Raw genomic sequence first — 14,363 nt, 5'->3', positions numbered from 1 at the left:
TAAAAATCAGGTAAAATCAAATGTCTGAAGCGTTTACGTTGCTGGACTACAAATGCGTAGTTAAGAACTACAAGTTCCAGGGTGCTAGTTTTCGTGATGTCATTTCCTGAGTAGTGAGGGGGTGTCAGCGCCGTGCCTGAATTAAAGGGAGAAGTCGAAAATTTTCTAGAATGTTATTACGCATTAAAATACTAAGACTTGTGAATGTCATCGTTTGCTAAACGTAATGTATGTCATTTTTATTTGTTCAGCTTCCCGAGTATTTTAAAACGGCAACTGTGGAAATATACCGGCGCTTTGAGGGACAGTCTCCCGCTCGCCTGTCCACCAGGATTTAAACTGTCGGTTGCAGGAGGCGTTGACAACAAGTCCCGCAGCATAACATAAAGTAGTACACGTAATATATTTAATCTCCGTATTTGACACAAATATAAATGTAAATGCTAATGCTAAAGGCTAAAGTACGGCTTAGTTATTATCAGGTATTTGGAGCTCCTGTGACATTTGCACACTCGGTTTGAAACATGTCTCTGACACCAGAAAAGGCATCTGAATTAAAACAAATAATTCATGATCATTTAATCAAGGCAAGTAAAGTCATGATGACTCGTGAGCTGATTGTTGTTACTCGCAAATCATCACGCGAATGTCGCTGTGCGCAATTTATTTTGTTAGTAAAATAGGCAATGCTGTGTGTACGTTTATACAGAATGGTCAAAAACCGTTCTCGTGACAGTGTCCATATTCCTTTTTTAAACACTTCTTTTTATATGACTAAAGCCATTTTGTAATTGTATAAGTAATACAAATAAGTATATAGGTTTTTGTTCCGACCATTTCTTTTAGTAAACAAAACATTGAAAATGCTGGGTATGTTTGGGTGGTTGACATGAGATGCTATACTCCAAACTATGTTAAACAACATTTTCTCTTTTTTCTTGTGTAATTATACCTGCAGTTTTTATGACATCATATTAATTGACAACATGGAATATTAAATTGTCACCTTGCTTGATCTTGATGTTGGGAAAAAAGTGTTATTTTTATTTGCCAACTACCCATTTTCAGATGGATATCCATGGTAAAATTCGTGATGTTTTAGCTGAGACAGTGAGGGGTGATGAGCACCATGGAAAGAACTCACTGTCTGAGGAGGATTTCATACATGCTCTCCAGCGGAGGGGAATCGTGGATGATGTGATGAAAGATTTACGTTTTACAACTGCGGTATTAGTATTCTGTAAAACATCTGCAATTGTTGCATGGTTTACTGTGACTTGATTGCATGTACAGAGGATGTTTTATATCTCTTTAAGTGAGTGGTTGGTTTCTCATCAGGATGTGTCTCAAACTGAGGCTGATACTGTGAACAAGTCTGCTACCTGTTTTGTGGACAGGAACATCACACAGCTGAAGACAAGTGAGTACTTTTTTAAACCATGCGCTCATCCACAACTTTCTTATAGTGCCAGCAATGATGAAGTATCCTGTCCCTCAGACCTGAAACACATCAGACAGACACCGGTCTTAAAGGAGTCATTTCATATATATATATATATATATATATATATATATATATATATATATAAAAATTTCCACTTATAACGTCTGTCAATTTTGTTGTGGCAAAAACAGTTTTCATTACCATTTTCTACACTCTCCCTTATGCTTAAGCCCAAAATATGCTTCAGTTTTGACGCGAAAGCTTAGCGTCTGTGTGCAGTCGAACATTCAGCCTTTAAAAGTATACTTAATTTGACTGTGCACATACACAGGCGGTTGGCACATGCGCGCTGCGACTGCTATGAGAGACTGGACTATTTCTCTTCAGGAGTTAAAAATATGTCCCATAAATATGTCTTTATATTCCTTCAGATTCTAGTTATACAAATGCAGGTACAGTTGTGCTCAAAAGTTTGCATACCCTTGGAGAATTGGTAATATATGTACCATTTTTAAAGAAAACATGAGTGAGAAGGCAAAACACATTTCTTTTATTTCTTATGGGATTCATATTCAACTGTAGGTTATAACAGAATGGCACAATAATAAAACAAAACATGGCAACAAAGAAAAAAATAAAATGACCCCTGTTCAAAAGTCTGCATACCCTTAGTTCTTAATACTGTGTATTGCCCCCTTTAGCATCAATAACAGCATGCAGTCTTTTGTAATAGTTGTCTATGAGGCCCCATATTCTTGCAGGTGGTAAAGCTGCCCATTCGTCTTTGCAAAATGCCTCCAGGTCATGCATAGTCTTTGTTCGTCTTGCATGAACCGCACGTTTAAGATCTCCCCAGAGTGGCTCGATGATATCAAGGTCAGGAGACTTTGATGGCCACTCTAGAACCTTCACCTTTTTCTGCTGTAACCACTGGAGGGTCAACTTGGCCTTGTGCTTAGGGTCATTGTCGTGCTGGAAAGTCCAAGAGTGTCTCATGCGCAGCTTTCGTGCAGAAGAATGCAAATTGTCTGCCAGTATTTTCTGAACATGCTGCATTCATCTTGCCATCAATTTTCACAAGATTCCCCGTGCCTTTAGAGCTCACACACCCCCAAAACATCAGTGAGCCACCACCATGCTTCACAGTGGGGATGGTATTCTTTTCACTATAGGACTTGTTGACCCCTCTCCAAACATAGCGCTTATGGTTGTGACCATAAAGCTCTATTTTGGTCTCGTCACTCCAAATTACAGTGTGCCAGAAGTTGTGAGGTGTGTCAAGGTGTTGTCAGGCATATTGCAACTGGGCTTTTTTGTGGCATTGGCACAGTAAAAGCTTCTTTCTGGCAACTCGACCATGCAGCTAATTTTTGTTCAAGTATCGTCATATTGTGCTCCTTGAAACAACCACACAGTCTTTTTCCAGAGCAGCCTGTATTTGTCCTGAGGTTACCTGTGGGTTTTTCTTTGTATCCCGAACAATTCTTCTGGCAGTTGTGGCTGAAATCTTTCTTGGTCTACATGACCTTGGCTTGGTATCAAGAGATCCCCGAATTTTCCACTTCTTAATAAGTGATTGAACAGTACTGACTGGCATTTTCAAGGCTTTTGATATCTTTTTATCTCCTTTTCCATCTTTATAATGTGCCATTTCCTTGTTACGCAGGTCTTTTGACAGTTCTTTTCTGCTCCCCATGGCTCAGTATCTAGCCTGCTCAGTGCACCCACGTGAGAGCTAACAAACTCGACATTTATACACAGACACTAATTGCAATTTAAAAAGTCACAGGTGTTTACGAATCTGCATTGGACAAGGCAATGATGCTCGTACTTTTATCTGGTGCCATTCTAATGAAACATATAAAGATGACTGCCTGAAGAAAACAATCAAATTTCCCCAGTCATTTATGATGTGGGGTTGCATGTCAGGTAAAGGACCAGGGGTGATGGCAATCAATGCTCAACAGTCAATGCACAGGTGTACATTGAAATTTTGGACACTTTTCTCATTCCATCGATATAAAATAGGTTTGGTGATGAAGTCATTTTTCAGGATGGTAATGCATCTTACCACAGAGCAATGAGTGTTAAAGCTTTTCTTCAGGAAATATTAACTCAATGACATGGTCAGCAAACAGTCCGGATCTCAATCCGATTGAAAATTTATGGTGGAAATTGAAAGAAATTGGTCCATGGCAAGGCTCCATCCTGTAAAGCTGATCTGTCTACCGCTATTTGAGAAAGTTGGAACCAGCTTAATGGAGAATATTGTTTTTCATTAGTGAAGTCCATGCCTCAAAGAATTCAGGCTGTCATAAAAGCCAGAAGAGGAGCAACAATGTACTAATTGTGATTTTTGTCATTGACGATTCCATATTTGTTTCCTCAACATTGAGTGATTCCATAATTATTTCCTCTACTTAATCTGGAAAAAAATATACCATTAATTTAAATAATGTAATTTAATTTGTTTGAGGGATGTTACACGAAGCCAGAATGTTCAGCTATTAAACAAAAATTGTTTTGTGTCATATCTGTGATTTGTTTATTTGCTACGAAGTAAAAAAGCTGGGTGAGCATCCTCTAAGTGTGGTGATTCCATAATGTTTGCCAAGGGTTGTAGTACATTGAACTCTTCTATTTCAAAAGATCAAGGAAAAAATTTATTTCTCATGATATGACCCCTTGAAATCACCAGCTAATGTCAGTCCACTCAGAAGATACCTCTACCTGCAAGTTCTGGGAGGTAAAGCTTTCCTGGAACACCTGCAGGAGCCAGAGCCTTTACCGGGCCAGGTGTGCTCTACCTTCACCCTTTATTTACACTTCCGCAACCAGCGTTTCCGCTCCAAACCAGTCCCATGTGCCTGTGAACCAGACCTACAGGAGGGCTTTCTTCTGGAAATACACAGAGATGGTCCAGGTGTCTTATATACCCTTTATATACTAACAGCCTATAGTATACTCCCATTTTGGAGCCATTTCAAGTACATGTGATGTGTAATTCTGTGTTTATTTTGTGGAATAGGAGACGCTAGCAAAATGGCTGATGCTACCACCATGTTGTCCATCTGTGACCCAGTGCATATGGTGCTGGTTAAAACAGACACATCTGGGGACACAACACTCATTTCCTCTTATTTTCTGGACTGGCGGACAGTTCTCAGTACTCCCAATGGAAGAACCAGTGTCTCAGTAGAATTGCTTGGAGTGGGTAAGCAAACACTCTCAATAGAAGCGAATGGGGCCAATCCGTAAAAATGTAAAATACTCACGGTTTCAATAGTACAGCAACAAGACATTAACAATATGAGTGTTAATATGATTTTAGTGCGATATAATCGCTTACTAACATTTGTTGTGTAAATTCATATGCAATTTTACAACATTAACCCTAAAATGACTATAAAAATTATCAAATAATACACAAGTTTTAACAGAAGAATTAATGTAAGTTCTTTATAAAGTTATTAGCTTCACATTTCTGCCTTTAAACCCTTAAAAAATAGGACCCATTCACTTCACTTCCATTGTAAGTGCCTCATGTAACCTTGATTTTTTTTTCCTTGACGGAAAAGTCAGTTATTTTTTGTGGTAATCAACATTTGATATTGTACATGACACTTGTTTATGGATATGTGTGTTTTCCTTAGGCAGTGAATGTAAAGTACCTGCTGGTGTTCTGAATCTGAAGTTGGAATTGTATCCTCCCCTTACTGAGACTCTGAGTCCTGATGTCATCAGCACCCAGGTGAAGACTGCTATATAAATTCTTCAATTAATTTAAAATACTAAAAAAAGTATTTGATTAACATTTTAAAGAATGTTCCTGGTTAAACATAATTTAAAGGAATATTTTGGGTTCAATACAACAGTCAACAAAATTTGTAGCATAATGTTGATTACCTCAAAAATGGACTCGTATTTTTGACTCGTCCCACTTTTTCTTTAAAAAAAAATATACAAAAATCTGTGTTCCAGTGAGGTACTTACAATGGAAGTGAATGGGGCCAATCAATTCAATTAAAAAGTATAGCCACAAAACATAAACAATATGCATGTTAACATGATTTTAATGTGATAAATTGCTTACTAACCTTTTCTGTGTAAAGTTATAGCCAATTTTACAACGTCATTGCCATGACAGATTAACAGCGTAAACTCTAAAACGACCATAAAAACAATGATTTAAACAACTTTACAGCACAAATAATACACAAGTTTTAACAGAAGAATTAATGTAAGTGTCAGTGCTTTTATAAAATGATACGTTTACTTTTCTGCCTTTTACACCCTCCAAATATTGGCCCCATTCACTTCCATTGCCTCACTGTAACCTTGATTTGGTAATCAACATTTTATCTAAGGGGCAATACGTTGCACTGGGATAAATGTTAAAATACAGTTTTTTTAAAAAGTAAAGCCACAAGACAACATGGGTCTTAACATGAGACATGATAAAATTGCTATCTATCCTTGTCTGTGCAAAGTTGTATTCAATTTTCATCTTCTGTCATGACCATGTACATCTGGTAAACATGGTAACTTGCCCACAATATGCCCTTGAATATAAGGATAAGGATACCTGATAGGGACTGGAAAAGACTAATCCACCCTACAAGAATAATGTTGTTAGTAATTATAATTTTATTTATTTATCACACATTATACATTTGCACATATACAGTGATTCTTTTTTTCATGATACGGCACCCCTGGAGCAGATAGTGTCAAGGGCCTTGCTCAAGGGCCCAACAGTGGCATCTTGGCGGTGCTGGGGCTTGAACTCCCAACCTTCTGATCAGTAACCCAAAGCCTTAAACGCTGAGCCATCACTGCCCCTGTTAAAGCTTAATCAAAAGTTCACATACACAACACACAATTTTATACAAAATAATTGATATCAGCACTTATGATATCAATTCCAATTCCTCTGGAATGCCTTGCCCCATAGACTTCTACTGTAAGTGCATTACTGTGAACACAATGATAAACTTAGCACACTCTGAACCAAGAATTTTGTTGTGTATACATCATCTGTCCAATGATCAGAAATCATCAACAAAGTAAAAATAATTTTTCAGCAATCCTTGGAAAGACAGAAAACAGCAGAGAAGGAGAGACTGTTTTTGGTATATGCTAAACAGTGGTGGCAGGAGTTCTTGGAGATTCGACCCTCGCACCAGTCCAAACTGGTGAAGATTTTTGCACAGGTGACCTCATGTTTTGGCTACTTGTGTCTGTGAGAAGCTTTGTAGCATTAAGTACTGTACATGTGCTTGTTGATTTAAGTGTCTATTCTAGTTTATTGGTATGACTAAGTATCCTTGTTGAATGTTTGTGCATAACAGTAATAGGTTCCGATATTTTATAATATGTTTGTTTTGCAGGATGAAAATGGTGTGAACCGGCCTGTGTGTTCTTATGTTCGTGTATTGCGTGCCGGCAGGTTGCTTGAGAGTCCGCGGCAGGCGGCACGCTTTGTTAGCCTGTTGGCTCAAGAGAAAGCGCCTGTTGTTGGGGGAGGAGTTAGACAGGAGCAGTGGTGCTCAATGATGGCCTTTCTCTGTAGGAACAAGGTGAGACATACCGTCAAATCACTATTAACAAATGCAGATCCAACACACTGAATTAATCACACATTGACTTATGGGGTTTGCAGTCCTCAGGCTCTTTTTTCCAGGAGTTACACAAAATGAGGCTAAAAGTATACAGACATAGTATAAAGAAACAAGAAATGGAATATACATGTGCAGATTGATTATTTCTGCAGTAATAAAAACATTACTATAACTGAAAATTAAAGATGTCCCATGGTACAGAGTGTGGCACTCTCGCAAAGTGGCGTTTAAGCATGCAAAATGATTTCGGACACCACAACAGACAGGATATGATGTTGCGCATGAGGGCCTTTGATTTGAGTTAATAATAAATCCTTAATAGCAAATAATATTATATTCAAAATATACTGTTTTCTCACTTTTCTGCAACAATTCTTTGGTATTGAGCCAAGAGGGCAGTGTGACATTTCAATATTCATATGGGTCACACCTCTTTGCGTCATGCAAATTCGCAAGTCAGAGTTCACCAAACCTGAAATTTCTTCACATGAGCTTGCGTTTCTGGTCTTCCACGTTCGGATTCGTTTGAATGGGAATGAAGGGAGTGCCAAGTGTATTGCGACCGCACCTTAACACTTTATTTAAATACAGACTCAAGGACCTGTACACACACACACGCACACACACACACACATACAGAAAGTCAAAATTTCATCATACAGCATATCATACACGTCAAATAAGTTTTTGACCATTACTTAGTGTCTTGCTTTTTCTACAGTGTCTCTCCCATGAGCGCATGTTTTAAAGACATGCCGTGCCATGTGGAGTAAAAAGACTTCAACAAGAGAAATGTTAAGTGGTTGATTTAATTTTGTTCCATTTTTTTTTTTTGTTAGGGCGACTGTGAGGATCATGCCACACTGCTGTGTAGTCTACTGTTGGGCTTTGGGCTGGATGCTTATGTATGTGTGGGCACCAAAGCTAAAAACATTCCACACACCTGGGTCATGACCTGCGGCACAGATGGCTCTGTCACCTTTTGGGAAAGTTTCACTGCACACAGGTAATAATTCATACAGTACATTCCCATTATTCATAATTATTCCCCAATTAAGTCATGCCATGCACATATACACTACACTTAAAATTTGGACCTTTATTTTTCTGTATCATAATTACTACTATCCACATTTTAGACTGATAGTGAAGTCATCAAAAGGATGAAATGTCATAAATGAAAATAAAGGAATTATATAATGACCAAAAAGTTTAAATCAAAACAGTCCGATATTTTAGATTATTCAAAGTAGCCATACGTTGCCTTCTTAATAGCTTTGCATACTCTGGTCAGACTCTCGAACCAACTTTATGAGGTGCCACCTGAGATACTTTTTAAACGGTACTGAGTTCCCATGTTTGTTGGACACTTGTTGGGTGTTTTTCCTTGTCTATCTGGTCTAACATTTTCATAAGTCTTTAGCATAATCTTTAAGCATATGCCTTTTAGATCAAATGGTCATTATAGGGGTAATGACATGCCTTATTTTATTATTTTAATATGTTCCTTGATGTTAAATTATAATATTATTAAAGTTTTTGCACAAAAAACAGTCATTTGTAAAACATGATCATTTTCCACCCTCATCTCATTCTGACCCTCTGTCAGAAACACAGTTTTGGTGCTGCTTCTCCTTTAAGAATTAACAGTACACGCCCACTGTTATGATTTGCTCTCTGCTCTTGACTGACATGCTCTCTCCTTGCCATCTCACTGTGCGGGCTAAGGAAGTGATTAAAGGTAAAGTAGGTTGTGATGTATTGTTGTGGAGGTGGTCAGATGCAAATGTCTACCACAGTGTGACATCACAATATGGAGGATGTAGAGAACGAGTCGTTTTGGCAGCTTGATTTCAACAAATGCTCTTTTTGCAGTGAGGAAGTTTTGAGTTCTGAAACTTACAGTATGTTTTTATTGTACAATAACCTCTTGTATGTCAAAAGATCAAGGAAAATTTGATTCTTCATCTCATGATCCCTTTATGATAATGAGAAACATACATTCAGTCAAACATTTTACTCCTACTGTATGCATGTTAATAAACCTTATTGTTGGGGGCCTGGGTAGCTCAGCGAGTATTGACGCTGACTACCACCCCTGGAGTCACGAGTTCGAATCCAGGTCGTGCTGAGTGACTCCAGCCAGGTCTCCTAAGCAACCAAATTGGCCTGGTTGCTAGGGTGGGTAGAGCCACGTTGGGTTAACCTCCTCGTGGTCGCTATAATGTAGTTCTCGCACTCAGTGGGGCATGGTGAGTTGTTTGTGGACGCCACGGAGAATAGCATGAAGCCTCCACACGCGCTATTTCTCCACGGTAATGCGGTCAACAAGCCACTTGATAAGATGGCTGGATTGACAGTCTCAGATGTGGAGGCAACTGAGATTCGTCCTCCGCCACCCGGATTGAGGCGAGTCACTTCGCCACCACGAGGACTTAGAGCGCATTGGGAATTGGGCATTCCAAATTTGGGAGAAAAGGTGAACCACATTGTCCTTCCTGTTAACATCAGCCTTCCTGCTTTATTTTCTGGTTTAGATACCTCCATCGTCCAATAGACCCAGACGCCCCTCCCATGGTACCTCAGCCAAAACCCACCCACCCTTATCGGACACTCGGCTGTGTTTTCAACCACAAGATGTTCTTTGCGAACTGCCAGCCATCGGATGCTGTAGAGCTGTGTGTGTTTGACTTCACCGACGGCTCCCGCTGGAAGGCCATGAGTGAGGAGGCCGTGCGGTCTGTGTGTGTGCCTGGCTCCACCTCCTCTCTCCCTCCAACTCCTCCTCTCTGTTCCCCCTCTGTGGTGCCCAATGAGGCCAGCAACCAGCTTGAGCTGGAGATGCGCTACCTACTAGCAGAGCACAGGAAGGTAACAAATACACATAAGCCCGAGCAACCTCTCACTCATAGCAAACTTGTCTCGTTTGAGTGCGAGTATTTTACATCTTAACACATCTCTGAATACAGTTTGCGTAATTATTTCCATGTTAAAATACTTCATCCTATCCCAGCTAAATATGAACAGACAACAATTAGTAAGCCATTTGAAGGTTAATTTCCCCGAAAAATGTAAACACTTTGGCTTTGTGTCGCTCTCAAAACATTGGTCTTTTTGTTTGTGCTAACCAATGGCATGAGTTTGGGGTGAGACTATCTGTTTCTGACCAATGGAAGATGGGCAGAGTGTCTGGAAAATCTTTTTCAACACATTCATTATTTTTGCAATTTCATTTGGTGCCGCTAGTAGCAGAGAAATGTTACAAAGCCTCAGTTTACCATAAATCTACAAGATAGCATGATTATTATATATTGCAACTGTGGCTGATATCAGTTTTATTTGAGAAATAAAAGCATGCTCTTACATGCTGTTTGAATTGCATAAGTAGAATCTTTATTGTCTTTGTGTGTATCTATAGGACCTTGGTCTGGCCACAGTCTGGGATGATCATCTGTCATACCTGCTGTCGGCAGCACTCTCGGCATATGAACTTGAGCGCTGTACTGGTGTGTCATGTGGAAACGAGGAGTTCCAGGATGCTGTGAGAAGGGCTGTGCCTGACGGACACACTTTTAAAGGCTTTCCTATTCACTTCTTGCACCGCAATGCACGCAGGGCATTCGCTACCTGCCTCAGGTACCCCCTCACACACAAACATAATGAGCCACCTTTTAATGTCTTTTCCATTTTAATTGAAATAAATGGTTCATAAAAAAAATTATATTATAATTTACTCACCCCAAACCTAAATTACTTTCTTTCTTCCATGGAACACAAAAGGAGTTATTTTGCTGAATATCCTGGCTGCGCTTTTCCAGATAATGAAAGTGAATGGGGACGGGGGCTGTCGAGTTAAAATGTGACAAAAAAGTACCATAATAGTAGTCCACTGGACTCATGCACTATATTCCAAGTCCTGTGAAGCCATACCATGAAACACACCTATGTTTGAATTGCTATTTGCTGAAAATATTTTTCTTTGCAGTAGCTTTCAGATCTTGTCGCATACATTCAAATATCTCCTTTTGTGTTTCACTGGACAGAGAAAGCTTTATGGGTTTGGAACTACATGAAGGTGAATACATAAAGACAGAAATAATTTTTTTTTGTGAGCTATCCCTTTAACAAAGACTAATATAAACATACAAACGACAACCTTCTTTTCCTTTGGCTTTTAAGTAGTGTTGCTTTTATTTATATCTCTTAGGTCACCGTTCTGTGAAGAGATAGTTTGCTGTCGAGGGGATCATGTACGACTAGCAGTTAGGGTTCGTGTGTTTGCATATCCGGAGTCAGCCTGTGCTGTGTGGATCATGTTTGCTTGTAAGTACAGATCAGTGCTGTGACCGAGAGCAGCGCCAGGCTTACACCACTCTCTTTAAACTATTTGCGGATTGAGAGTATTATAAGTTTTAGAATTACATGTATACAATTTACTTAATCTACTGTATGCTGCTCTTGTATCTGCAGTACAGTTATAACTCATTTACATGTACAGAATGTGTTTCATTTGGAAACTGTTTAAACATATTTATTGATATATTTTACTAAATAAAACACTTTTACATTCCTTATTTGTCCCTGTTATCTCTTTCCTGTTGTTAAATCATTTAATTTACTATTGCCTGAGATACATTAAAGGTTGGTTGTCTGTTATTTAGGACTTTGTATGCATTGCCTTTCAGATTCTGATTTCAGAATACAATTCTGTTCATTGTTTAGAAACCAAGTCTAGGTCAGCACAAGTTTTTTTGTTTTGTTTGCTGATATAGTATTTGAAAGGAAGCATGATATATGTCAGTCCTGTTAGGGACATGCATGTGACTATATCACTAAGTCTCAATATTTTTGAAAGTTTCCAAACAGTTGTAATCTAAAGATTCATGTAACATTTTAAAAAACAACAAATGACTAAACAACAGCAAACACATTTTTTTAGTACTTGTGGGGATTATCTTAATGTGCAACATTTTATCGAAAATATGTTCACGCTTTGGTAATAATTTTGTTACCTTATTTCATTCAAAAAGAATTCCCTTCATTCAGATTCCCCACTTTCTTTAATTGAATTGCACCACAAGCATTTTAAAATTATTCTTTATGCACATCCAGGTATGTTTTCTATTTGCACAGATCTATTGTTGTTAAGTGCTTTGAATCCAGCTTTGGACATTTTATATGCTGTCTCCATGCCTACTAATTATCTCCTGGGCTTGGCCAGAAAAATGTGTTAATGCCATGGTGGTGAATGCATTTTACCTGTGTATTGCTCCTCTCCACATTCATAATGATAAATAACCCATGGCCAATGTGGGCCATTGTCAAGTGCCACAACACACAGCTGTGTAAGAATGTCTTCAGGATGTAATGCAGTGGTGAATATGTCTGTTTTATTTTTTTTTAAATATAGATATATATATATACAGTACTGTGCAAAAGTCTTAGGCACATAAATTGTTTAACAAAAGCATTTGTCTTAAGATGGTTATTTATATCTTTAGCTGTAGTGTGTCAATAGGAAATATACATTTTAGACTCCCAAACATTCCTTCTGCAAATAGAATAGAAGAATAGGGAGCCCTGCAACAGATATCATGTCCCCCACAAAGCCCCCCACTGAACATCGTGTCAGTCTGAGATTACATAAAGAGACAGAAGCAATTGAGACAGCCGAAATAGATAGAAGAATTGTGGTGAATTCTCCAAGAAGCTTGGAACATCCTATCTGCCAACAACCAAGAAAAACTGTGTCCAGGTGTACCTAGCAGTATTGGTGCCGTTTTGAAGGCAAAGTTGGTCACACCAAATATTGATTTAGCTTTTTTTTATGTTTACTAGACTTTGGATGATGTTAACTGAAAAATGAAAACTAATTATTTTTACTGCACTATTTTTGAAGAAATCCTCACTATGCAACATTTTTCACAAGTGCCTAAAACTTTTGCACAGTACTGTGTGTATATATATATATATAATGTAAATAGTTATTTTTATTAAGGGTGGTCAAGATAACATGAGCTTAGATTTATAGGATAAAAATTCATCTAAATGTGTTGCCATTACCCTCTAGAAAAGCAAGAAAAGACTAGTTTCAATAGGGAAATTGTGACAAGGAGAAAAAAACATGACATATAGCCATTTAAATGTAATGCAATGACCAAATCCTGTTAATTAGAAGGGGTTGCCAACAAACCTCATACTTTTGACCATGTACTTTAGTGTGAACCGATAATGTCCTCATATTAGTAAAGTTTTACTTTGGCCAGTAGATGGAAACATACACTTGGCAACAAAAAAAATTGCACAGTGGAGGCTCTAGACTTGGTTAAAGGTGCACTCAGTAATTTTTTCCTCATTAAAAAAGATGCACTACTTAAAGGGATAGTTCACCCAAAAATGAAAATTCTTATCATTTATTCACTCTCATGCCATCCCAGATGTGTATGACTTTCTTCTGCAGAACACAGATATTTTAGAAGAATATTTCAACTCTATATGTTATTGTATGTTTACAATGCTAGTTAATGGTGACCAAAATGTTGAAGCTCCAAAATGCACATAAAGGCAGCATAAAAGTTATCCATACGACTCCAGTGGTTAAATCCATATCTTCAGAAGCAATATGATAAATGTGGGTGAGAAACAGATCAATATTTAAGTCCTTTTTTTTACCATAAATTCTCCCTACCCAGTAGGGAGCGATATGCATGGAGAATGCGAATCACCAAAAACAAAAGAAGAAGAATGTGAACGTGAGATTGATAGTAAAAAAGGACTTAAATATTGATCTGTTTCTCACCCACACTTATCATATCGCTTCTGAGAACATGGATTAAACTACTGGAGTCTTATGGATTACTTATATGCTACCTTTATATCCTTTTGGAGCTTCAAATTTTTGTTACCCGTTCAATTGCATTGAAAGGACCTACATAGCTGAAATATTCTTCTAAAAATCTTTGTGTTCAGTAGAAGAAAGTAAGTCATATACATCTGGGATGGCATGAGGGTGAGTAAATGATGAGAGAATTTTAATTTCTGGGTGAATTTTCCCTTTAAGAAATGAATTGTAATTTTAAAACGTATGTATAAATTCATGACCACTCAAATGAGTTAAAGAATCCAGTCATATCAGTAACATGGAGAAGGTCCCCTCATGGAGGCTGCCATGTTAAGATCACATGACCAGCCAAATATTACTTGCTTAATTTCAGTAACTGCCTTTTTATAGAACACTTTAACTCATGAATTTAATTAAATATGACTGACTGTGAATGGTGAATTTTAACAATGGCATC

General features: G+C 38.1%; 1 protein-coding gene across 2 annotated transcripts; it reads left to right on the top strand.

Moving 5' to 3' along the window:
- The first annotated feature begins 30 nt into the window (after positions 1-30).
- On the top strand, positions 31-11,623 carry cep76 (centrosomal protein 76). Of its 2 annotated transcripts, none has more exons than XM_051721349.1 (12): positions 31-228; positions 1,069-1,227; positions 1,339-1,420; positions 4,143-4,367; positions 4,473-4,658; positions 5,098-5,195; positions 6,529-6,657; positions 6,835-7,023; positions 7,905-8,071; positions 9,603-9,936; positions 10,484-10,701; positions 11,273-11,623. In XM_051721349.1, exons 1-12 carry the CDS (start codon positions 205-207, stop codon positions 11,409-11,411), a joined length of 1,950 nt encoding a protein of 649 aa, XP_051577309.1. In that variant the 5' UTR covers positions 31-204; the 3' UTR covers positions 11,412-11,623. The 2 variants fall into 2 exon arrangements, with proteins under 2 accessions (XP_051577309.1, XP_051577308.1); XM_051721348.1 differs by having other exon boundaries at positions 32-587.
- The last annotated feature ends 2,740 nt before the right edge of the window (positions 11,624-14,363 follow it).

This window comes from Myxocyprinus asiaticus, chromosome 16, assembly GCF_019703515.2.
Source record: "Myxocyprinus asiaticus isolate MX2 ecotype Aquarium Trade chromosome 16, UBuf_Myxa_2, whole genome shotgun sequence".
NCBI classification, from domain to species: domain Eukaryota; kingdom Metazoa; phylum Chordata; class Actinopteri; order Cypriniformes; family Catostomidae; genus Myxocyprinus; species Myxocyprinus asiaticus.
This window is presented reverse-complemented; position numbering and strand designations above follow the sequence as displayed.

Bases quoted from the DNA above. Each gene is read 5' to 3' on its own strand.
- cep76 (XM_051721348.1), top strand. From the start codon at position 525: ATGTCTCTGACACCAGAAAAGGCATCTGAATTAAAACAAATAATTCAT. The intron at 4,659-5,097 runs GTAAGCAAACAC...TGTTTTCCTTAG, and splicing joins AGTAGAATTGCTTGGAGTGG to GCAGTGAATGTAAAGTACCT. The intron at 7,024-7,904 runs GTGAGACATACC...TTTTTTTGTTAG, and splicing joins CCTTTCTCTGTAGGAACAAG to GGCGACTGTGAGGATCATGC.